This window comes from Heptranchias perlo, chromosome 2 (genome assembly GCF_035084215.1).
Source record: "Heptranchias perlo isolate sHepPer1 chromosome 2, sHepPer1.hap1, whole genome shotgun sequence".
Taxonomy (NCBI): domain Eukaryota; kingdom Metazoa; phylum Chordata; class Chondrichthyes; order Hexanchiformes; family Hexanchidae; genus Heptranchias; species Heptranchias perlo.
In genome coordinates this window covers 170132399-170155279 of record NC_090326.1, presented here as the reverse complement: position 1 = coordinate 170155279, position 22881 = coordinate 170132399, and the positions used below count along the sequence as shown (strand labels likewise).

General features: G+C 70.6%; 1 protein-coding gene across 3 annotated transcripts in view; it reads left to right on the top strand.

The window, feature by feature from the left end:
- LOC137300009 (tonsoku-like protein) overlaps positions 1-22881 on the top strand; it is a 343926-nt gene that overhangs the window by 272526 nt on the left and 48519 nt on the right. For 2 of the 3 annotated variants that reach the window (XM_067969095.1, XM_067969111.1), the window contains 2 exons: positions 17207-17296; positions 20785-20857. In XM_067969095.1, the coding sequence (XP_067825196.1) occupies positions 17207-17296; positions 20785-20857 (163 nt within the window). The remainder of the gene's footprint in view (positions 1-17206; positions 17297-20784; positions 20858-22881) is intronic. The other variant, XM_067969102.1, reaches the window with a different exon arrangement.

Genomic DNA, 22881 nt, shown 5'->3' with positions numbered 1-22881 from the left:
GCCCTCCCCCGCTCTCCCCGCTCTCCCTCGCCCACCCCCGCTCTCCCTCGCCATTCCTCGCCCTCCCTCGCCCTCCCCCGCTCTGCCTCGCTCTCCCCGCTCTCCCTCGCCCTCCCCCCGCTCTCCCTGCTCTCCCTCACCCTCCCCTGCTCTCCCCGCTCTCCCTCGCCATTCCTCGCCCTCCCCCGCTCTCCCTCGCCCTCCCCTGCTCTCCCTGCTCTCCCTCGCCCACCCCCGCTCTCCCTCGCCATTCCTCGCTCTCCCTCGCCCTCCCCCGCTCTCCCCGCTCTCCCTCACCCTCCCCTGCTCTCCCCGCTCTCCCTCGCCCTCCCTCGCTCTCCCCGCTCTCCCTCGCTCTCCCTGCTCTCCCTCGCCCACCCCCGCTCTCCCTCGCCATTCCTCGCTCTCCCTCGCCCTCCCCCGCTCTCCCCGCTCTCCCTCGCCCTCCCCCGCTCTCCCTCGCCCTCCCCCGCTCTCCCCGCTCTCCCTCGCCCTCCCCCGCTCTCCCTGCTCTCCCTCGCCCACCCCCGCTCTCCCTCGCCATTCCTCACTCTCCCTCGCCCTCCCCCGCTCTCCCTGCTCTCCCTCGCCCACCCCCGCTCTCCCTCGCTCTCCCTGCTCTCCCTCGCCCACCCCCGCTCTCCCTCGCCATTCCTCGCTCTCCCTCGCCCTCCCCCGCTCTCCCTCGCTCTCCCTCGCCCTTCCCCGCTCTCCCCGCTCTCCCTCGCCCTCCCCCGCTCTCCCTCGCCCTCCCCCGCTCTCCCCGCTCTCCCTCACCCTCCCCGCTCTCCCTCGCCATTCCTCGCTCTCCCTCGCCCTCCCCCGCTCTCCCCGCTCTCCCTCGCCCTCCCCCGCTCTCCCTCGCCCTCCCCCGCTCTCCCCGCTCTCCCTCGCCCTCTCCCGCTCTCCCTCGCCCTCCCCCGCTCTCCCTGCTCTCCCTCGCCCACCCCCGCTCTCCCTCGCCATTCCTCGCCCTCCCTCGCCCTCCTCCGCTCTCCCCGCTCTCCCTCGCCCTCCCCCGCTCTCCCTCGCCCTCCCCCGCTCTCCCTGCTCTCCCTCGCCCACCCCCGCTCTCCCTCGCCATCCCCCGCCCACCCTCGCTCTCCCTCGCCCTCCCCCGCTCTCCCTCGCTCTCCCTCGCTCTCCCTGCTCTCCCTCGCCCACCCCCGCTCTCCCTCGCCATCCCCCGCCCACCCTCGCTCTCCCCCGCCAACCCCCGCTCTCCCTCGCTCTCCCTCGCCCTCCCCCGCTCTCCCCGCTCTCCTCGCCCACCCCCGCTCTCCCTCGCCATTCCTCGCCCTCCCTCGCCCTCCCCCGCTCTCCCCGCTCTCCCTCGCTCTCCCTGCTCTCCCTCGCCCACCCCCGCTCTCCCTCGCCATCCCCCGCCCACCCTCGCTCTCCCTCGCCCTCCCCCGCTCTCCCTCGCTCTCCCTCGCCCTCCCCCGCTCTCCCCGCTCTCCTCGCCCTCCCCCGCTCTCCCTCGCCCTCCCCCGCTCTCCCTCGCCCTCCCTCGCTCTCCCCCTCTCCCTCGCCCTCCCCCGCTCTCCCCGCTATCCCTCGCCCTCCCTCGCCCTCCCCCGCTCTCCCTCGCTCGCCCTCCCCGCTCTCCCTCGCTCTCCCCGCTCTCCCTCGCTCTCCCCGCTCTCCCTCGCCCACCCCCGCTCTCCCTCGCCCTCCCCCGCCCTCCCTCGCCATCCCCCGCCCTCCCTCGCTCTCCCTCGCCCTCCCTCGCTCTCCCTCGCTCTCCCCGCTCTCCCTCGCTCTCCCCGCTCTCCCTCGCCCTCCCCGCTCTCCCTCGCTCTCCCCGCTCTCCCTCGCTCTCCCCGCTCTCCCTCGCCCACCCCCGCTCTCCCTCGCCATTCCTCGCCCTCCCTCGCCCTCCCCCGCTCTCCCCGCTCTCCCTCGCCCTCCCCCGCTCTCCCTCGCCCTCCCCCGCTCTCCCTGCTCTCCCTCGCCCACCCCCGCTCTCCCTCGCCATCCCCCGCCCACCCTCGCTCTCCCTCGCCCTCCCCCGCTCTCCTTCGCTCTCCCTCGCTCTCCCTGCTCTCCCTCGCCCACCCCCGCTCTCCCTCGCCATCCCCCGCCCACCCTCGCTCTCCCCCGCCAACCCCCGCTCTCCCTCGCTCTCCCTCGCCCTCCCCCGCTCTCCCCGCTCTCCTCGCCCACCCCCGCTCTCCCTCGCCATTCCTCGCCCTCCCTCGCCCTCCCCCGCTCTCCCCGCTCTCCCTCGCTCTCCCTGCTCTCCCTCGCCCACCCCCGCTCTCCCTCGCCATCCCCCGCCCACCCTCGCTCTCCCTCGCCCTCCCCCGCTCTCCCTCGCTCTCCCTCGCCCTCCCCCGCTCTCCCCGCTCTCCTCGCCCTCCCCCGCTCTCCCTCGCCCTCCCCCGCTCTCCCTCGCCCTCCCTCGCTCTCCCCCTCTCCCTCGCCCTCCCCCGCTCTCCCCGCTATCCCTCGCCCTCCCTCGCCCTCCCCCGCTCTCCCTCGCTCGCCCTCCCCGCTCTCCCTCGCTCTCCCCGCTCTCCCTCGCTCTCCCCGCTCTCCCTCGCCCACCCCCGCTCTCCCTCGCCCTCCCCCGCCCTCCCTCGCCATCCCCCGCCCTCCCTCGCTCTCCCTCGCCCTCCCTCGCTCTCCCTCGCTCTCCCCGCTCTCCCTCGCTCTCCCCGCTCTCCCTCGCCCTCCCCGCTCTCCCTCGCTCTCCCCGCTCTCCCTCGCTCTCCCCGCTCTCCCTCGCCCACCCCCGCTCTCCCTCGCCCTCCCCCGCCCTCCCTCGCCATCCCCCGCCGTCCCCCGCTCTCCCTCGCCTTCCCTCGCTCTCCCTCGCCATCCCCCGCTCTCCCTCATCATCCCCTGCCCACCCTCGCCCTCCCTCGCCCACCCTCGCCCTCCCCGCCATCTCCCTCGCCATCCCCCGCTCTACCTCGCCCTCCCTCGCCATCCCCCGCTCTCCCTCACCCTCCCCAGCTCTCCCCGCTCTCCCTCGCCCACCCCCGCTCTCCCTCGCCCACCCCCGCCCTCCCTCGCCCACCCCCGCTCTCCCTCGCCATTCCTCGCTCTCCCTCGCCCTCCCCCGCTCTCCCCGCTCTCCCTCGCCCACCCCCGCTCTCCCTCGCCCACCCCCGCTCTCCCTCGCCCACCCCCGCTCTCCCTCGCCCACCCCCGCTCTCCCTCGCCCACCCCCGCTCTCCCTCACCATTCCCCGCTCTCCTCGCCCTCCCCGCTCTCCCTCGCCCTCCCCCGCCCTCCCTCGCCCACCCCCGCTCTCCCTCACCATTCCCCGCTCTCCTCGCCCTCCCCCGCTCTCCCTCACCATTCCCCGCTCTCCTCGCCCTCCCCCGCTCTCCCTCACCATTCCCCGCTCTCCTCGCCCTCCCCCGCTCTCCCTCGCCCTCCCTCGCCCACCCCAGCTCTCCCTCACCATTCCCCGCTCTCCTCGCCCTCCCCCGCTCTCCCTCGCCCTCCCTCGCCCTCCCCCGCCACCTCCCTCGCACTCCCTCGCTCTCCCCCTTTCTCCCCGCTCTCCCTCACCCTCCCCAGCTCTCCCCGCTCTCCCTCGCCCACCCCCGCTCTCCCTCGCCACCCCCGCCCTCCCTCGCCCACCCCCGCTCTCCCTCGCCCACCCCCGCTCTCCCTCGCCCTCCCCCGCTCTCCCTCGCCCACCCCCGCTCTCCCTCGCCCTCCCCCGCCCTCCCTCGCCCACCCCCGCTCTCCCTCACCATTCCCCGCTCTCCTCGCCCTCCCCCGCTCTCCCTCACCATTCCCCGCTCTCCCTCGCCCACCCCCGCTCTCCCTCACCATTCCCCGCTCTCCTCGCCCTCCCCCGCTCTCCCTCACCATTCCCCGCTCTCCTCGCCCTCCCCCGCTCTCCCTCACCATTCCCCGCTCTCCTCGCCCTCCCCCGCTCTCCCTCGCCCACCCCTCTCTCCCATGCCCTCCCCCGCTCTCCCTCGCCATCCCCCGCTCTCCCTCGCCCTCCCCCGCTCTCCCCGCTCTCCCTCGCCCTCCCTCGCCCTCCCCGGCTCTCCCTCGCTCTCCCTCGCCCTCCCTCGCCCTCCCCGGCTCTCCCTCGCTCTCCCTCGTCCTCCCCCGCTCTCCCTCGCCCTCACTCGCCCTCCCCCGCTCTCCATCGCCCTCACTCGCCCTCCCCCGCTCTCCCTCGCCCACCCCCGCTCTCCCTCGCCCGCCCTCGCCCTCCCCGGTTCTCCCTCGCTCTCCCTCGTCCTCCCCCGCTCTCCCTCGCCCTCACTCGCCCTCCCCCGCTCTCCCTCGCCCTCACTCGCCCTCACCCCGCTCTCCCTCGCCCTCACTCGCCCACCCCCGCTCTCCCTCGCTCTCCCTCGTCCTCCCCCGCTCTCCCTCGCTCTCCCTCGCCCACCCCCGCTCTCCCTCGCCCTCACTCGCCCACCCCCGCTCTCCCTCGCTCTCCCTCGTCCTCCCCCGCTCTCCCTCGCTCTCCCTCGCCCACCCCCTCTCTCCCATGCCCTCCCCCGCTCTCCCTCGCCATCCCCCGCTCTCCATCGCCCTACCCCGCTCTCCCTCACCCTCCCCCGCCGTCCCCGCTCTCCCTCGCCCTCCCCGGCTCTCCCTCGCTCTCCCTCGTCCTCCCCCGCTCTCCTCGCCCTCACTCGCCCTCCCCCGCTCTCCCTCGCTCTCCGTCACCCTCCCCCGCTCTCCCTCGCCCTCCCCCGCCGTCCCCGCTCTCCCTCGCCCTCTCCCGCTCTCCCTCGCCCTCCCCGGCTCTCCCTCGCTCTCCCTCGTCCTCCCCCGCTCTCCCTCGCCCTCACTCGCCCTCCCCCGCTCTCCCTCGCCCTCACTCGCCCTCCCCCGCTCTCCCTCGCTCTCCCTCGCCCACCCCCGCTCTCCCTCGCCCACCCCCGCTCTCCCTCGCTCTCCCTCGTCCTCCCCCGCTCTCCCTCGCTCTCCCTCGCCCACCCCCGCTCTCCCTCGCCCACACCCTCTCTCCCATGCCCTCCCCCGCTCTCCCTCGCCATCCCCCGCTCTCCCTCGCCCTACCCCGCTCTCCCTCGCCCTCCCCCGCTCTCCCTCGTCCTCCCCCGCTCTCCCTCGCCCTCACTCGCCCTCCCCCGCTCTCCCTCGCCCTCACTCGCCCTCCCCCGCTCTCCCTCGCCCTCACTCGCCCACCCCCGCTCTCCCTCGCTCTCCCTCGTCCTCCCCCGCTCTCCCTCGCTCTCCCTCGCCCACCCCCGCTCTCCCTCGCCCACCCCCTCTCTCCCATGCCCTCCCCCGCTCTCCCTCGCCATCCCCCGCTCTCCCTCGCCCTACCCCGCTCTCCCTCGCTCTCCCCCGCTCTCCCTCGCCCTCCCCCGCTCTCCCCGCACTCCCTCGCCCTCCCCGGCTCTCCCTCGCTCTCCCTCGTCCTCCCCCGCTCTCCTCGCCCTCACTCGCCCTCCCCCGCTCTCCCTCGCTCTCCGTCACCCTCCCCCGCTCTCCCTCGCCGTCCCCGCTCTCCCCTGCCGTCCCCGCTCTCCCTCGCCCTCTCCTGCTCTCCCTCGCCCTCCCCCGCTCTCCCCGCTCTCCCTCGCCCTCACCCGCTCTCCCCGCCCTCCCTCGCTCTCCCTCGCCCTCCCCCGCTCTCCCTCGCTCTCACCCGCCCTCCCCGCTCTCCCTCCCCCTCCCACTCCTCGGCTCTCCCTCGCCCTCCCCCGCCCTCCCTCGCTCTCCCTCTCCCTCCCCCGCTCTCCCTCGTCCTCCCCCGCTCTCCCTCGCCCTCCCTCGTCCTCCCCCGCTCTCCCTCGCCCTCCCCCGCTCTCCCTCGTCCTCCCCCGCTCTCCCTCGCCCTCCCCCGCTCTCCCCCTCTCCCTCGCCCTCCCCCGCTCTCCCCGCTATCCCTCGCCCTCCCTCGCCCTCCCCCGCTCTCCCTCGCTCGCCCTCCCCGCTCTCCCTCGCTCTCCCCGCTCTCCCTCGCTCTCCCCGCTCTCCCTCGCCCACCCCCGCTCTCCCTCGCCCTCCCCCGCTCTCCCTCGCCATCCCCCGCCCTCCCTCGCTCTCCGTCGCCCTCCCCCGCTCTCCCTCGCCCTCCCCCGCTCTCCCTCGCCCTCCCCCGCCGTCCCCGCTCTCCCCCGCCGTCCCCGCTCTCCCTCGCTCTCCCCGCTCTCCCTCGCTCTCCCCCGCTCTCCCCTCGCCCTCCCCCACTCTCCCAGCTCTCCCCTCGCCCTCCCCCGCTCTCCCCTCTCCCTCCCTCGCTCTCCCCGCTCTCCCTCGCCCTCCCCCGCTCTCCCCCTCTCACTCGCCCTCCCCCGCTCTCCCTCGCTCTCCGTCGCCCTCCCCCGCTCTCCCTCGCCCTCCCCCGCTCTCCCTCGCCCTCCCCCCGCCGTCCCCGCTCTCCCCCGCCGTCCCCGCTCTCCCTCGCTCTCCCCGCTCTCCCTCGCTCTCCCCGCTCTCCCCTCGCCCTCCCCCACTCTCCCAGCTCTCCCCTCGCCCTCCCCCGCTCTCCCCTCTCCCTCCCCCGCTCTCCCTCGTTCTCCCTCGCCCTCCCCCGCTCTCCCCCTCTCACTCGCCCTCCCCCGCTCTCCCCGCTATCCCTCGCCCTCCCCCGCTCTCCCTCGCTCGCCCTCCCCGCTCTCCCTCGCTCTCCCCGCTCTCCCTCGCTCTCCCCGCTCTCCCTCGCCCACCCCCGCTCTCCCTCGCCCTCCCCCGCTCTCCCTCGCCATCCCCCGCCCTCCCTCGCTCTCCGTCGCCCTCCCCCGCTCTCCCTCGCCCTCCCCCGCCGTCCCCGCTCTCCCCCGCCGTCCCCGCTCTCCCTCGCCCTCCCCCGCTCTCCCTCGCCCTCCCCCGCTCTCCCCGCTCTCCCCTCGCCCTCCCCCGCTCTCCATCGCCCTCCTCCGCTCTCCCTCGCCCTCCCCCACTCTCCCAGCTCTCCCCTCGCCCTCCCCCGCTCTCCCCTCTCCCTCCCTCGCTCTCCCCTCTCCCTCCCTCGCTCTCCCCGCTCTCCCTCGCTCTCCCCGCTCTCCCCTCGCCCTCGCCCGCTCTCCCCGCTCTCCCTCGCCCTCCCCCGCTCTCCCTCGCCATCCCCCGCCTTCCCTCGCTCTCCCTCACCCTCCCCCGCTCTCCCTCGCCATCTCCCGCTCTCCCTCGCCCTCCCCCGCTCTTCCCGCTCTCCCTCGCTCTCCCTCGCCCTCCCCCGCTCTCCCTCACCCTCCCCTGCTCTCCCTCGCCATCCCCCGCTCTCCCTCGCCCTCCCCCGCTCTCCTCGCCCTCCCCCACTCTCCCTCGCTCTCCCTCACCCTCCCCCGCTCTCCCTCGCCCTCCCCGCTCTCCCTCCCCCTCCCCCGCTCTCCCTCGCAATCCCCGCTCTCCTCGCTCTCCCTCGCCATCCCTCGCTCTCCCTCACCCTGCCCCGCTCTCCCTCGCTCTCCCTCGCCCTCTCCCGCTCTCCCTCGCCCTCCCTCGCCCTCCCTCCCCCGCCCTCCCCGCTCTCCCTGGCAATCCCCGCTCTCCTCGCTCTCCCTCCCCATCCCCCGCTCTCCCTCACCCTCCCCCGCAGTCCCCGCTCTCCCTCGCCCTCCCCCGCTCTCCCTCGCCCTCCCCCGCCGTCCCCGCTCTCCCTCGCCCTCCCCCGCCGTCCTCGCTCTCCCCGCTCTTCCTCGCCCTCCCCCGCCCTCCCCCTCTCTCCCTCGCCCTCCCCGCCCTCCCCCGCCGTCCCCGCTCTCCCCTCGCTCTCCCTCGCTCTCCCCGCTCTTCCTTGCCCTCCCCCGCCCTCCCCTGCTCTCCCTCGCCCTCTCCCGCTCTCCCTCGTCCTCCCCGCTCTCCCTCGCTCTTCCTCGTCCTCCCCCGCCCTCCCTCTCTCTCCCTCGCCCTCCCCGCTCTCCCTCGCCCTCCCCCGCCGTCCCCGCTCTCCCCTCGCTCTCCCTCGCTCTCCCCGCTCTTCCTCGCCCTCCCCCGCTCTCCCTCGCCCTCCCCCGCCGTCCCCGCTCTCCATCGCCCTCCCCCGCTCTCCCTCGCCCTCCCCCACTCTCCCCGCTCTCCCCTCTCCCTCCCTCGCTCTCCCTCGCTTTCCCCGCTCTCCCTCGCTCTCCCTCGCCCTCCCCCGCTCTCCCTCGCCCTCCCCCGCCCTCCCTCGCCCTCCCCGCTCCCCCTCGCTCTTCCTCGCCCTCCCCCGCCCTCCCCCTCTCTCCCTCGCCCTCCCCGCTCTCCCTCGCCCTCCCCCGCCGTCCCCGCTCTCCCCTCGCTCTCCCTCGCTCTCCCCGCTCTTCCTCGCCCTCCCCCCGCCCTGCCCTGCTCTCCCTCGCCCTCCCCCTCTCTCCCTCGCCCTCCCCGCTCTCCCTCGCCCTCCCCCGCCGTCCCCGCTCTCCCCTCGCTCTCCCCGCTCTTCCTCGCCCTCCCCCGCCCTCCCCTGCTCTCCCTCGCCCTCCCCCGCTCTCCCCGCTCTCCCTCGCCCTCCCGCGCTCTCCCTCGCCCTCCCCCGCTCTCCCCCGCTCTCCCTCGCCCTCCCCCGCTCTCCCTCGCCATCCCCCGCTCTCCCTCACCCTCCCCGCTCTCCCTCTCCGCTCTCCCTCGCCCTCCCCCACTCTCCCTCGCCCTCCCCCGCTCTCCCTCGCCATCCCCCGCTCTCCCTCACCCTCCCCGCTCTCCCTCTCCGCTCTCCTTCGCCCTCCCCCGCCCTCCCCGGCTCTCCCCGCTCTCCCTCGCCCTCCCCCACTCTCCCTCGCCCTCCCCCGCTCTCCCCTCGCTCTCCCTCGCCCTCCCCCACTCTCCCTCGCCCTCCCCCACTCTCCCCGCCCTCCCTCGCTCTCCCTCACCCTCCCCGCTCTCCCTCTCCGCTCTCCTTCGCCCTCCCCCGCCCTCCCCGGCTCTCCCCGCTCTCCCTCGCCCTCCCCCACTCTCCCTCGCCCTCCCCCGCTCTCCCCTCGCTCTCCCCCGCCATCCCCCTCTCTCCCTCCCCCTCCCCCGCTCTCCCTCGCCATCTCCCGCTCTCCCTCGCCCTCCCCCGCTCTCCCTCGCCCGCTCTCCCCGCTCTCCCTTGCTCTCCCTCGCCCTCCCCCGCTCTCCCTCGCCCTCTCCCTCACCCTCCCCCGCTCTCCCTCGCTCTCCCCAGCCCTCCCCCGCTCTCCCTCGCCCTCCCTCGCCCTCCCTCCCCCGCCCTCCCCGCTCTCCCTCGCAATCCCCGCTCTTCTCGCTCTCCCTCGCCATCCCCCGCCCTCCCTCGCTCTCCCTCGCCCTCCCCCGCCGTCCCCGCTCTCCCCCGCCGTCCCCGCTCTCCCTCGCCCTCCCCCGCTCTCCCTCGCCCTCCCCCGCCGTCCCCGCTCTCCCCCGCTCTCCCCTCACTCTCCCTCGCTCTCCCCACTCTCCCCTCGCTCTCCCTCGCTCTCCCCGCTCTCCCTCGCCATCCCCAGCTCTCCCTGCCCTCCCTCGCCCTCCCCCGCCCTCCCTCGCTCTCCCTCGCCCTCCCTCGCTCCCTCCCCCTCCCCCGCTCTCCCCGCTCTCCCTTGCTCTCCCTCGCCCTCCCCCGCTCTCCCTCACCCTCCCCCGCCTTCCCTCGCTCTCCCTCACCCTCCCCCGCTCTCCCTCGCCATCTCCCGCTCTCCCTCGCCCTCCCCCGCTCTTCGCGCTCTCCCTCGCTCTCCCTCGCCCTCCCCCGCTCACCCCGCTCTCCTCGCTCTCCCTCGCCCTCCCCGCTCTCCCTCGCCCTCCCCCGCTCTCCCTCGCCCTCCCCTGCCTTCCCTCGCTCTCCCTCACCCTCCCCCGCTCTCCCTCGCCATCTCCCGCTCTCCCTCGCCCTCCCCCGCTCTCCCCCCTCTCCCTCGCCCTCCCCCACACTCCCTCGCTCTCCCTCACCCTCCCCCGCTCTCCCTCGCCCTCACCCGCTCTCCCTCGCCCTCCCCCGCTCTCCCTCGCCCTCCCCCGCCTTCCCTCGCTCTCCCTCACCCTCCCCCGCTCTCCCTCGCCATCTCCCGCTCTCCCTCGCCCTCCCCCGCTCTTCGCGCTCTCCCTCGCCCTCCCCCGCTCTCCCTCGCCCTCCCCCGCTCACCCCGCTCTCCTCGCTCTCCCTCGCCCTCCCCGCTCTCCCTCGCCCTCCCCCGCTCTCCCTCGCCCTCCCCCGCCTTCCCTCGCTCTCCCTCACCCTCCCCCGCTCTCCCTCGCCATCTCCCGCTCTCCCTCGCCCTCCCCCGCTCTCCCCGCTCTCCCTCGCCCTCCCCCACACTCCCTCGCTCTCCCTCACCCTCCCCCGCTCTCCCTCGCCCTCCCCGCTCTCCCTCCCCCTCCCCCGCTCACCCTCGCAATCCCCGCTCTCCTCGCTCTCCCTCGCCATCCCCCGCTCTCCCTCACCCTCCCCCGCCCTCTCTCGCCCTCCTCGCACTCCCCCACTCTTCCTCGCCCTCCCTCGCTCTCCCTCGCCCTCCCTCGCTCTCCCTGCCCTCCCCTCGCTCTCCCTCGCTCTCCTCGCCCTCCCTCGCTCTCCCTGCCCTCCCCTCGCTCTCCCTCGCCCTCCCCCGCTCTCCCTCGCCATCCCCCGCTCTCCCCGCCCTCCCTCGCTCTCCCTTGCCCTCCTCCGCCATCCCCCTCTCTCCCTCCCCCTCCCCCGCCATCCCCCTCTCTCCCTCCCCCTCCCCCGCTCTCCCTTGCTCTCCCTCGCCCTCCCCCGCTCTCCCTGCCCTCCCCCGCCCTCCCTCGCTCTCCCTCGCCCTCCCCCGCCCTCCCTCGCTATCCCTCGCCATCCCCCTCTCTCCCTCCCCCTCCCCCGCTCTCCCCGCTCTCCCTCGCCATCTCCCACTCTCCCTCGCCCGCTCTCCCCGCTCTCCCTTGCTCTCCCTCGCCCTCCCCCGCCCTCCCTCGCTCTCCCTCGCCCTCCCCCGCCCTCCCTCGCTATCCCTCGCCATCCCCCTCTCTCCCTCCCCCTCCCCCGCTCTCCCCGCTCTCCCTCGCCCTCCCCCGCCTTCCCTCGCTCTCCCTCACCCTCCCCCGCTCTCCCTCGCCATCTCCCGCTCTCCCTCGCCCTCCCCCGCTCTCCCCGCTCTCCCTCGCCCTCCCCCACTCTCCCTCGCTCTCCCTCACCCTCCCCCGCTCTCCCTCGCCCTCCCCGCTCTCCCTCCCCCTCCCCCGCTCTCCCTCGCAATCCCCGCTCTCCTCGCTCTCCCTCGCCATCCCCCGTTCTCCCTCACCCTCCCCCGCTCTCCCTCGCTCTCCCTCGCCCTCCCCCGCTCTCCCTCGCCCTCCCTCCCCCGCCCTCCCCCGCCCTCCCCGCTCTCCCTCGCAATCCCCGCTCTCCTCGCTCTCCCTCGCCATCCCCCGCCCTCCCTCGCTCTCCCTCGCCCTCCCCCGCCGTCCCCGCTCTCCCCCGCCGTCCCCGCACTCCCTCGCCCTCCCTCGCTCTCCCTCGCCCTCCCCCGCCGTCCCCGCTCTCCCCCGCCGTCCCCGCTCTCCCCCGCCGTCCCCGCTCTCCCTCGCCCTCCCCCGCTCTCCCTCGCCCTCCCCCGCCGTCCCCGCTCTCCCCCGCTGTCCCAGCTCTCCCTCGCCCTCCCCCGCTCTCCCCTCACTCTCCCTCGCTCTCCCCGCTCTCCCTTGCTCTCCCTCGCCCTCCCCCGCTCGCCCTCGCCCTCACCCGCTCTCCCTCGCCCTCCCCCGCTCTCCCTCGCCCTCCCCCGCCTTCCCTCGCTCTCCCTCACCCTCCCCCGCTCTCCCTCGCCATCTCCCGCTCTCCCTCGCCCTCCCCCGCTCTTCGCGCTCTCCCTCGCTCTCCCTTGCCCTCCCCCGCTCTCCCTCGCCCTCCCCCGCTCTCCCTCGCCCTCCCCCGCCTTCCCTCGCTCTCCCTCACCCTCCCCCGCTCTCCCTCGCCATCTCCCGCTCTCCCTCGCCCTCCCCCGCTCTCCCCGCTCTCCCTCGCCCTCCCCCACACTCCCTTGCTCTCCCTCACCCTCCCCCGCTCTCCCTCGCCCTCCCCGCTCTCCCTCCCCCTCCCCCGCTCTCCCTAGCAATCCCCGCTCTCCTCGCTCTCCCTCGCCATCCCCCGTTCTCCCTCGCCCTCCCCCGCTCTCCCTCGCCCTCCCTCGCCCTCCCTTGCCCTTCCTCCCCGCCCTCCCCGCTCACCCTCGCAATCCCCGCTCTCCCTCGCCATCCCCCGCCCTCCCTCGCTCTCCCTCGCTCTCCCTCGCCGTCCCCGCCGTCCCCGCTCTCCCCCGCTGTCCCCGCTCTCCCCCGCCGTCCCCGCTCTCCCCCGCCGTCCCCGCTCTCCCCCGCCGTCCCCGCTCTCCCCCGCCGTCCCCGCTCTCCCTCGCCCTCCCCCGCCGTCCCCGCTCTCCCTCGCCCTCCCCCGCTCTCCTCGCTCTCCCTCGCTCTCCCCGCTCTCCCTCGCCCTCCCCCGCCGTCCCCGCTCTCCCTCGCCCTCCCCCGCTCTCCTCGCTCTCCCTCGCTCTCCCCGCTCTCCCTTGCCCCCCCTCGCCCTCCCCCTCTCTCCCTCGCCCTCTCCCGCTCTCCCTTGCCCCCCCTCGCCCTCCCCCGCTCTCCCTCGCTCTCCTTCGCCCTCCCCCGCCCTGCCCCGCTCTCACTCGCCCTCCCGCGCTCTCCCTCGCCCTCCCCCGCTCTCCCTCGCCCACCCCCGCTCTCCCTCGCCCTCCCCCGCTCTCCCTCGCCCTCCCCGCTCTCCCTCTCCGCTCTCCCTCGCCCTCCCCCACTCTCCCTCGCCCTCCCCCGCTCTCCCCCGCTCTCCCCGCTCTCCCTGCCCTCCCCTCGCCCTCCCCGCCCTCTCTCGCTCTCCCTCGCCCTCCCCCGCCATCCCCCTCTCTCCCTCCCCCTCCCCCGCTCTCCCCGCTCTCCCTCGCCATCTCCCGCTCTCCCTCGGACTCCCCCGCTCTCCCTCGCCCTCCCCGCTCTCCCTTGCTCTCCCTCGCCCTTCCCCGCTCTCCCTCGCCATCCCCCGCTCTCCCTGCCCTCCCTCGCCCTCCCCCGCCCTCCCTCGCTCTCCCCCGCCCTCCCTCGCTCTCCCTCGCCATCCCCCTCTCTCCCTCCCCCTCCCCCGCTCTCCCCGCTCTCCCTCGCCATCTCCCACTCTCCCTCGCCCGCTCTCCCCGCTCTCCCTTGCTCTCCCTCGCCCTCCCTCGCCCTCCCCCGCTCTCCCCGCTCTCCCTCGCCCTCCCCCGCTCTCCCTCGCCATCCCCCGCCTTCCCTCGCTCTCCCTCACACTCCCCCGCTCTCCCTCGCCATCTCCCGCTCTCCCTCGCCCTCCCCCGCTCTTCCCGCTCTCCCTCGCTCTCCCTCGCCCTCCCCCGCTCTCCCTCACCCTCCCCCGCTCTCCCTCGCCATCTCCCGCTCTCCCTCGCCCTCCCCCGCTCTCCCTCGCCCTCCCCCACTCTCCCTCGCTCTCCCTCACCCTCCCCCGCTCTCCCTCGCCCTCCCCGCTCTCCCTCGCAATCCCCGCTCTCCTCGCTCTCCCTCGCCATCCCTCGCTCTCCCTCACCCTCCCCCGCTCTCCCCCGCTCGCCCCCGCTCTCCCTCGCTCTCCCTCGCCCTCCCCCGCTCTCCCTCGCCCTCCCTCCCCCGCCCTCCCCGCTCCCCCTCGCAATCCCCGCTCTCCTCGCTCTCCCTCCCCATCCCTCGCCCTCCCCCGCCGTCCCCGCTCTCCCTCGCCCTCCCCCGCTCTCCCTCGCCCTCCCCCGCCGTCCCCGCTCTCCCTCGCCCTCCTCCGCCGTCCCCGCTCTCCCCTCGCTCTCCCCGCTCTTCCTCGCCCTCCCCCGCCCTCCCCCTCTCTCCCTCGCCCTCTCCCGCTCTCCCTCGCCCTCCCCGCTCTCCCTCGCCCTCCCCCGCCGTCCCCGCTCTCCCCTCGCTCTCCCTCGCCCTCCCGCGCTCTCCCTCGCCCTCCCGCGCTCTCCCTCGCCCTCCCCCGCTCTCCCCCGCTCTCCCTCGCCCTCCCCCGCTCTCCCTCGCCCTCCCCCGCTCTCCCTCACCCTCCCCGCTCTCCCTCTCCGCTCTCCCTCGCCCTCCCCCACTCTCCCTCGCCCTCCCCCGCTCTCCCCCGCTCTCCCCGCTCTCCCTGCCCTCCCCTCGCTCTCCCTCGCTCTCCTCGCCCTCCCTCGCCATCCCCCGCTCTCCCCGCCCTCCCTCGCTCTCCCTCGCCCTCCCCCGCCATCCCCCTCCCTCCCTCCCCCTCCCCCGCTCTCCCCGCTCTCCCTCGCCATCTCCCGCTCTCCCTCGCCCTCCCCCGCTCTCCCTTGCTCTCCCTCGCCCTCCCCCGCTCTCCCTTGCTCTCCCTTGCCATCCCCCGCTCTCCCTGCCCTCCCCCGCCCATCCTCGCTCTCCCTCGCCCTCCCCCGCCCTCCCTCGCTATCCCTCGCCATCCCCCTCTCTCCCTCCCCCTCCCCCGCTCTCCCTTGCTCTCCCTCGCCCTCCCCCGCTCTCCCTCGCCATCCCCCGCTCTCCCTGCCCTCCCCCGCCCTCCCTCGCTCTCCCTCGCCCTCCCCCGCCCTCCCCCGCCCTCCCTCGCTCTCCCTCGCCATCTCCCACTCTCCCTCGCCCGCTCTCCCCGCTCTCCCTTGCTCTCCCTCGCCCTCCCCCGCTTTCCCTCGCCCTCCCCCGCTCTCCCTCGCCCTCCCCCACTCTCCCTCGCCCTCCCCCGCCTTCCCTCGCTCTCCCTCACCCTCCCCCGCTCTCCCTCGCCATCTCCCGCTCTCCCTCGCCTTCCCCCGCTCTCCCCGCTCTCCCTCGCCCTCCCTCGCTCTCCCTCACCCTCCCCCGCTCTCCCTCGCCCTCCCCGCTCTCCCTCCCCCTCCCCCGCTCTCCCTCGCAATCCCCGCTCTCCTCGCTCTCCCTCGCCATCCACCGCTCTCCCTCACCCTCCCCCGCTCTCCCTCGCCCTCCCCCACTCTCCCTCGCCCTCCCTCCCTCGCCCTCCCCGCTCTCCCTCCCCCTCCCCCGCTCTCCCTCGCAATCCCCGCTCTCCTCGCTCTCCCTCGCCATCCCTCGCCCTCCCCCGCTCTCCCTCGTCCTCCCCCGCTGTCCCAGCTCTCCCTCGCCCTCCCCCGCTCTCCCCTCGCTCTCCCTCGCTCTCCCCGCTCTCCCCTCGCTCTCCCTCGCTCTCCCCGCTCTCCCTCGCCATCCCCCGCTCTCCCTGCCCTCCCTCGCCCTCCCCCGCCCTCCCTCGCTCTCCCTCGCCCTCCCCCGCCCTCCCTCGCTCTCCCTCGCCCTCCCCCGCCCTCCCTCGCTATCCCTCGCCATCCCCCTCTCTCCCTCCCCCTCCCCCGCTCTCCCCGCTCTCCCTTGCTCTCCCTCGCCCTCCCCCGCTCTCCCTCGCCCTCCCCCGCTCTCCCCGCTCACCCTCGCCCTCCCCCGCTCTCCCTCGCCCGCCCCCGCCTTACCTCGCCCTCCCCCGCTCTCCCCTCGCTCTCCCTCGCTCTCCCCGCTCTCCCCTCGCTCTCCCTCGCTCTCCCCGCTCTCCCTCGCCATCCCCCGCTCTCCCTGCCCTCCCTCGCCCTCCCCCGCCCTCCCTCGCTCTCCCTCGCCCTCCCCCGCCCTCCCTCGCTATCCCTCGCCATCCCCCTCTCTCCCTCCCCCTCCCCCGCTCTCCCCGCTCTCCCTTGCTCTCCCTCGCCCTCCCCCGCTCTCCCTCGCCCTCCCCTGCTCTCCCTCGCCCTCCCCCGCTCTCCCTCGCCCTCCCCCGCCTTACCTCGCCCTCCCCCGCTCTCCCTCGCCATCTCCCGCTCTCTCTCGCCCTCCCCCGCTCTTCCCGCTCTCCCTCGCTCTCCCTCGCCCTCCCCCGCTCTCCCTCGCCCTCCCCCGCTCTCCCCGCTCTCCCTCGCCCTCCCCCGCTCTCCCTCGCCCTCCCCCGCCTTACCTCGCCCTCCCCCGCTCTCCCTCGCCATCTCCCGCTCTCTCTCGCCCTCCCCCGCTCACCCCGCTCTCTTCGCTCTCCCTCGCCCTCCCCGCTCTCCCTCGCCCTCCCCCGCTCTCCCTCGCCCTCCCCCGCCTTCCCTCGCTCTCCCTCACCCTCCCCCGCTCTCCCTCGCCATCTCCCGCTCTCCCTCGCCCTCCCCCGCTCTCCCCGCTCTCCCTCGCCCTCCCCCACACTCCCTCGCTCTCCCTCACCCTCCCCCGCTCTCCCTCGCCCTCCCCGCTCTCCCTCCCCCTCCCCCGCTCTCCCTAGCAATCCCCGCTCTCCTCGCTCTCCCTCGCCATCCCCCGTTCTCCCTCGCCCTCCCCCGCTCTCCCTCGCCCTCCCTCGCCCTCCCTTGCCCTTCCTCCCCCGCCCTCCCCGCTCTCCCTCGCAATCCCCGCTCTCCCTCGCTCTCCCTCGCCATCCCCCGCCCTCCCTCGCTCTCCCTCGCCTTCCCCCGCCGTCCCCGCTCTCCCCCGCCGTCCCCGCTCTCCCTCGCCCTCCCCCCGCCGTCCCCGCTCTCCCTCGCCCTCCCCCGCCGTCCCCGCTCTCCCTCGCCCTCCCCCGCTCTCCCCGCTCTCCCTCGCTCTCCCCGCTCTCCCTCGCTCTCCCTGCTCTCCCTCGCCCTCCCCCGCCGTCCCCGCTCTCCCCGCTCTCCCCGCTCTTCCTCGCCCTCCCCCACCCTCCCCCTCTCTCCCTCGCCCTCTCCCGCTCTCCCTTGCCCCCCCTCGCCCTCCCCCGCTCTCCCCCGCTCTCCCTCGCCCTCCCGCGCTCTCCCTCGCCCACCCCCGCTCTCCCTCGCCCTCCCCGCTCTCCCTCTCCGCTCTCCCTCGCCCTCCCCCACTCTCCCTCGCCCTCCCCCGCTCTCCCCGCTCTCCCTGCCCTCCCCTCGCCCTCCCCGCCCTCCCTCGCTCTCCTCGCCCTCCCTCGCTCTCCCTCGCTCTCCTCGCCCTCCCTCGCTCTCCCTGCCCTCCCCTCGCCCTCCCTTGCCCTCCCCGCTCTCCCTGCCCTCCCCTTCCCTCGCCCTCCCTCGCTCTCCCTGCCCTCCCCTCGCTCTCCCTGCCCTCCCCTCGCTCTCCCTGCCCTCCCCTCGCTCTCGCTGCCCTCCCTCGCCCTCCCTCGCTCTCCCTGCCCTCCCCTCGCCCTCCCTCGCTCTCCCTGCCCTCCCCTCGCCCTCCCTCGCTCTCCCTGCCCTCCCTCGCCCTCCCTCGCTCTCCCTCGCCCTCCCTCGCTCTCCCTCGCCCTCCCTCGCTCTCCCTCGCTCTCCCTGCCCTCCCTCACCCTCCCTCGCCCTCCCCTCGCCCTCCCCTCCCCCTCCTCGCCCTGTCCACTCACCATTGCCCCTCAGCGGTTTGAATTTACTTTTTAAGCTTTTCTTTCTCTGTTCAGAAATGGAAACGCAACCCGAAGGGTGAGACTCCACTCCACACGGCCTGTATCGTAGGCAACAAGGAGAAGGCCCAGACCCTGATTCAAACGGTAGGACGTAGACTGCCTGGGTTGATAGGACCATGGGTCCTGATATTTCCCGGGAGAGAGCAGGGGGAGGGAACGCGGAGAGCCCCAGGGACCGGAGGTTCTGCCATATTTAACGGCAGGATCTCATTCTCATTTTTTATTCCGTTTCCGACCTGGCAGCCGGACGGATTGAGAGGCTGGAGCAGCTTCCCGGGGGGGGGAAACCAGCAGTCGGGGGTCAGGACCGGGGAACGTTGGGGACCGTCTCCGGCAATCGGGGGAGATTGGGGCTTGGTGGAGGGTGCAGAGCCCAGCAGTCGGGAGAGAGGGAGGGAACGAGGTTCGGGATTGGGGGTTGAGGGAGAGGGGATGGGGCGAGGGGGTAGGTCGGCAGATCGAGGGAACGGGGTTCGGGATCGGGGGTTGAGGGAGAGGGGATGGGGCGAGGGGGTAGGTCGGCCGATCGAGGGAACGGGGTTCGGGATCGGGGGTTGAGGGAGAGGGGATGGGGCGAGGGGGTAGGTCGGCAGATCGAGGGAACGGGGTTCGGGATCGGGGGTTGAGGGAGAGGGGATGGGGCGAGGGGGGAGGTCGGCCGATCGAGGGAACGGGGTTCGGGATCGGGGGTTGAGGGAGAGGGGATGGGGCGAGGGGGGAGGTCGGCCGATCAAGGGGCAGGCTGGAGATCAGGGGTTGGGGGAGAGGGGAAGGGGTGGGAGCTATTCAATTAATCCCACTCCCCCCTGCTCTTTCCCCATCGTCCTGCAAATATTTCCTTTCAAGTATTTCTCCAATTCCCTTTTGAAAGTTATTACTGAATCTGCTTTCAGGCAGTGAATTCCAGATCAGAACAACTCGCTGCGTAAAAAAATTCTTCCCATCTCCCCTCTGGCTCTTTTGCCGATCACCTTAAATCTGTGTCCTCTGGTCACCGACCCTCCTGTCACTGGAAACAGTTTCTCCTTATTTACTCTATCAAAACGCTCCATGATTTTGAACACCTCGATTGAACAGTCTCAGACTCCTTGGTACAGGAAGTGGGAACGTCTGCCATGGTTCCTGCTCCTGCGCGCTCTTCACTGCTTCATTTTTAAAAATGTTTATTCATTCACGGGATGTGGGCGTCGCTGGCGAGGCCGGCATTTATTGCCCATCCCTAATTGCCCTTGAGAAGGTGGTGGTGAGCCGCCTTCTTGAACCGCTGCAGTCCGTGTGGTGAAGGTTCTCCCACAGTGCTGTTAGGAAGGGAGTTCCAGGATTTTGACCCAGCGACGATGAAGGAACGGCGATATATTTCCAAGTCGGGATGGTGTGTGACTTGGAGGGGAACGTGCAGGTGGTGTTGTTCCCATGCGCCTGCTGCCCTTGTCCTTCTAGGTGGTAGAGGTCGCGGGTTTGGGAGGTGCTGTCGAAGAAGCCTTGGCGAGTTGCTGCAGTGCATCCTGTGGATGGTACACACTGCAGCCACAGTGCGCCGGTGGTGAAGGGAGTGAATGTTTCGGGTGGTGGATGGGGTGCCAATCAAGCGGGCTGCTTTATCTTGGATGGTGTCGAGCTTCTTGAGTGTTGTTGGAGCTGCACTCATCCAGGCAAATGGAGAGTATTCCATCACACTCCTGACTTGTGCCTTGTAGATGGTGGAAAGGCTTTGGGGAGTCAGGAGGTGAGTCACTCACCACAGAAAACCCAGCCTCTGACCTGCTCTTGTAGCCACAGTATTTATGTGGCTGGTCCAGTTCAGTTTCTGGTCAATGGTGACCCCCAGGATGTTGATGGTGGGGGATTCGGTGATGGTAATGCAGTTGAATGTCAAGGGGAGGTGGTTAGACTCTCTCTTGTTGGAGATGGTCATTGCCTGGCACTTATCTGGCGCGAATGTTACTTGCCACTTATGAGCCCAAGCCTGGATGTTGTCCAGGTCTTGCTGCATGCGGGCTCGGACTGCTTCATTATCTGAGGGGTTGCGAATGGAACTGAACACTGTGCAGTCATCAGCGAACATCCCCATTTCTGACCTTATGATGGAGGGTAGGTCATTGATGAAGCAGCTGAAGATGGTTGGGCCTAGGACACTGCCCTGAGGAACTCCTGCAGCAATGCCCTGGGGCTGAGATGCTTGGCCTCCAACAACCACTACCATCTTCCTTTGTGCCAGGTATGACTCCAGCCACTGGAGAGTTTTCCCCCTGATTCCCATTGACTTCAATTTTACAAGGGCTCCTTGGTGCTACACTCGGTCAAATGCTGCCTTGATGTCAAGGGCAGTCACTCTCACCTCACTCTGGAATTCAGCTCTTTTGTCCATGTTTGGACCAAGGCTGTAATGAGGTCTGGAGCCGAGTGGTCCTGACGGAACCCAAACTGAGCATCGGTGAGCAGGTTATTGGTGAGTAAGTGCCGCTTGATAGCACTGGCGACGACACTGAATTCCCCCACCCAGAGTACATTCTGTCCCCTTGCTACCCTCAGTGCTTCCTCCAAGTGGTGCTCAACATGGAGGAGGACTGATTCATCAGCTGAGGGAGGACGGTAGGTGGTAATCAGCAAGAGGTTTCCTTGCCGATGTTTGACGTGATGCCATGAGATTTCATGGGGTCCGGAGTCAATGCTGAGGACTCCCAGGGCCACTCCCTCCTGACTGTATATCACTGTACCGCCACCTCTGGTGGGTCTGTCCTGTCAGGTTTCCTTCCCTAAAGGACATTAGTGAACCAGATGGGTTTTTACAACAATCCGGTAGTTTCATGGCCATCATTACTGATACTAGTTTTTTATTCCAGATTATGATCTGGAATGCACTGCCCGAGGGGGTGGTGGAGGCAGATTCAATCATGGCCTTCAAAAGGGAACTGGATAAGTACTTGAAGGGAAAAAATTTCCAGGGCTACGGGGAAAGGGCGGGGGAGTGGGACTAGCTGGATTGCTCTTGAATAGAGCCAGCACGGACTCGATGGGCCGAATGGCTTCCTTCCATGCTGCAACCTTTCTATGATTCACCCCCTGTGCTCACTGACCTACATTGGCTCCCGGTCCGGGAACCCCTCGATTTTAAAATTCTCATCCTTGTGTTCAAATCTCTCCATGGCCCTTGCCCCTCCCTGTCTCTGTAACCTCCTCCAGCCCTACAACCCTCCGAGATCTCTGCGCTCCTCCAATTCTGGCCTCTTGTGCATCCCCGATTTTAATCGCTCCACCATTGGCGGCCGTGCCTTCAGCTGCCTGGGCCCTAAGCTCTGGAATTCCCTCCCTAAACCTCTCCCCCCTCCATCTCTCTCTCCCCCTTTAAGACTCTCCTTCAAACCTGCCTCTTTGACCAAGTTTTTGGTCACCTGTCCTAATATCTCCTTATGTGGCTCGGTGTCAAATTTTGTTTGATAATCGCCCCTGTGAAGCGCCTCGGGACGTTTTACTACGTTAAAGGCACAAAATAAATGCAAGATGTTGTTGTTTTTGTTGTTGTTGTGGAGGGTGACATAAACTTTGACCTCTTCCTGAATTGATCTTTCCAGGGCCACCCACTGAACGTCAGGGACAATGCTGGTTGGACTCCACTTCACGAGGCCTGTAATCATGGTCACCTGGGTAAGATACTGCGAACTTTAAACCCAATGACAAGGACATCCCTCGCACTTTAACCCTGGGCCAAAGGGTGGCCAGGAGCTGACCGAGGGATTCGATGGGTTACTGTGATATCCTGTTCACACCTGGAACCTGCGGTTCAATCGAGCCCAAACCTGGTGGGATTTTTGTCTCCTGTGTCTAATGTTCTGATGGATGTGGGAACGGCCAGAGTTCACCCAGAATACTGGGACCGGCCAGGGAATAAATCTGCCTCGAACAGGCCCCAATTACCAGCCTCACGCAGACAGTCATTCAAGTGTCAGTGATCCAATTGTGGGGTGTAAATCGGACGGGTGTAAATCGGACGGGTGTAAATCGGGCGGGGTGTAAATCGGGCGGGGTGTAAATCGGACGGGGTGTAAATCGGACGGGGTGTAAATCGGACGGGTGTAAATCGAGCGGGGTGTAAATTGGACTGGATGTAAATCAGGTGGGGTGTGAATTGCGCGGTTGTGAATCGGACGGGGTGTAAATCGGGCCGGTGTAAATCGGAGGGGTGTAAATCGGACGGGGTGTAAATTGGACGGGTGTAAATTGGACGGGTGTAAATTGGGCAGGTGTAAATCGGACGGGGTGTAAGTCGGACGGGGTGTAAATTGGACGGGTGTAAATTGGACGGGTGTAAATTGGGCAGGTGTAAATCGGACGGGGTGTAAGTCGGACGGGGTGTAAATTGGACGGGTGTAAATTGGACGGGTGTAAATCGGGCCGGTGTAAATCGGAGGGGTGTAAATCGGACGGGGTGTAAATTGGACGGGTGTAAATTGGACGGGTGTAAATTGGGCAGGTGTAAATCGGACGGGGTGTAAGTCGGACGGGGTGTAAATTGGACGGGTGTAAATTGGACGGGTGTAAATCGGGCGGGGTGTAAATCAGACGGGTGCAAATCGGGCTGGTGTAAATTGGACTGGATGTAAATCAGATGGGGTGTGAATTGCGCGGTTGTAAATCGGACGGGTGTAAATCGGACGGGTGTAAATCGGACGGGTGTAAATCGGACGGGGTGTAAATCGGACGGGTGTAAATCGGACGGGTGTAAATCGGACGGGTGTAAATCGGACGGGTGTAAATCGGATGGGGTGTAAATTGGACGGGTGTAAATCAGACAGGGTGTAAATCGGACGGGTGTAAATCGGACGGGGGTGTAAATCGGACGGGTGTAAATCGGACGGGGTGTAAATCGGGCGAGTGTAAATCGGACGGGTGTAAATCGGACGGGGTGTAAATCGGACAGGTGTAAATCAGACGGGGTGTAAATCAGGCGGGTGTAAATCGGACAAGTGTAAATTGGGCGGGGTGTAAATCGGACGGGGTGTAAATCAGGCGGGTATAAATTGGACGGGGCGTAAATCAGATGGGGTGTGAATTGCGTGGTTGTAAATCGGACGGGTGTGAATCGGACGGGTGTAAATCAGACAGGTGTAAATCGGGCGTGGGTGTAAATCGGACCGGGTGTAAATCAGACGGGTGTAAATCAGACATGGGCGTAAATCGGACCGGGTGTAAATCAGACGGGTGTAAATCAGACATGGGCGTAAATCGGACCGGGTGTAAATCAGACAGGGTGTAAATCGGGCGTGGGTGTAAATCGGACCGGGTGTAAATCAGACGGGTGTAAATCAGACGTGGGCGTAAATCGGACCGGGTGTAAATCAGACAGGGTGTAAATCGGGCGTGGGTGTAAATCGGACCGGGTGTAAATCGGGCGGGGTGCAAATCGGGCGGGGTGTAAATTGGACGGGTGCAAATCGGACGGGTGTAAATCGGACGGTTGCAAATCGGACGGGGTGTAAATCGGACGGGGTGTAAATCGGGCGGGGTGCAAATCGGGCGAGGTGTAAATCGGACGGGTGTAAATCGGACGGGTGTAAATCGGACGGGTGCAAATCGGACGGGGTGTAAATCGGACGGGTGCAAATCAGGCAGGGTGTAAATCGGACGGGGTGTAAACCCTAACCCGACACTCTCACTATTAACCCCCTCAG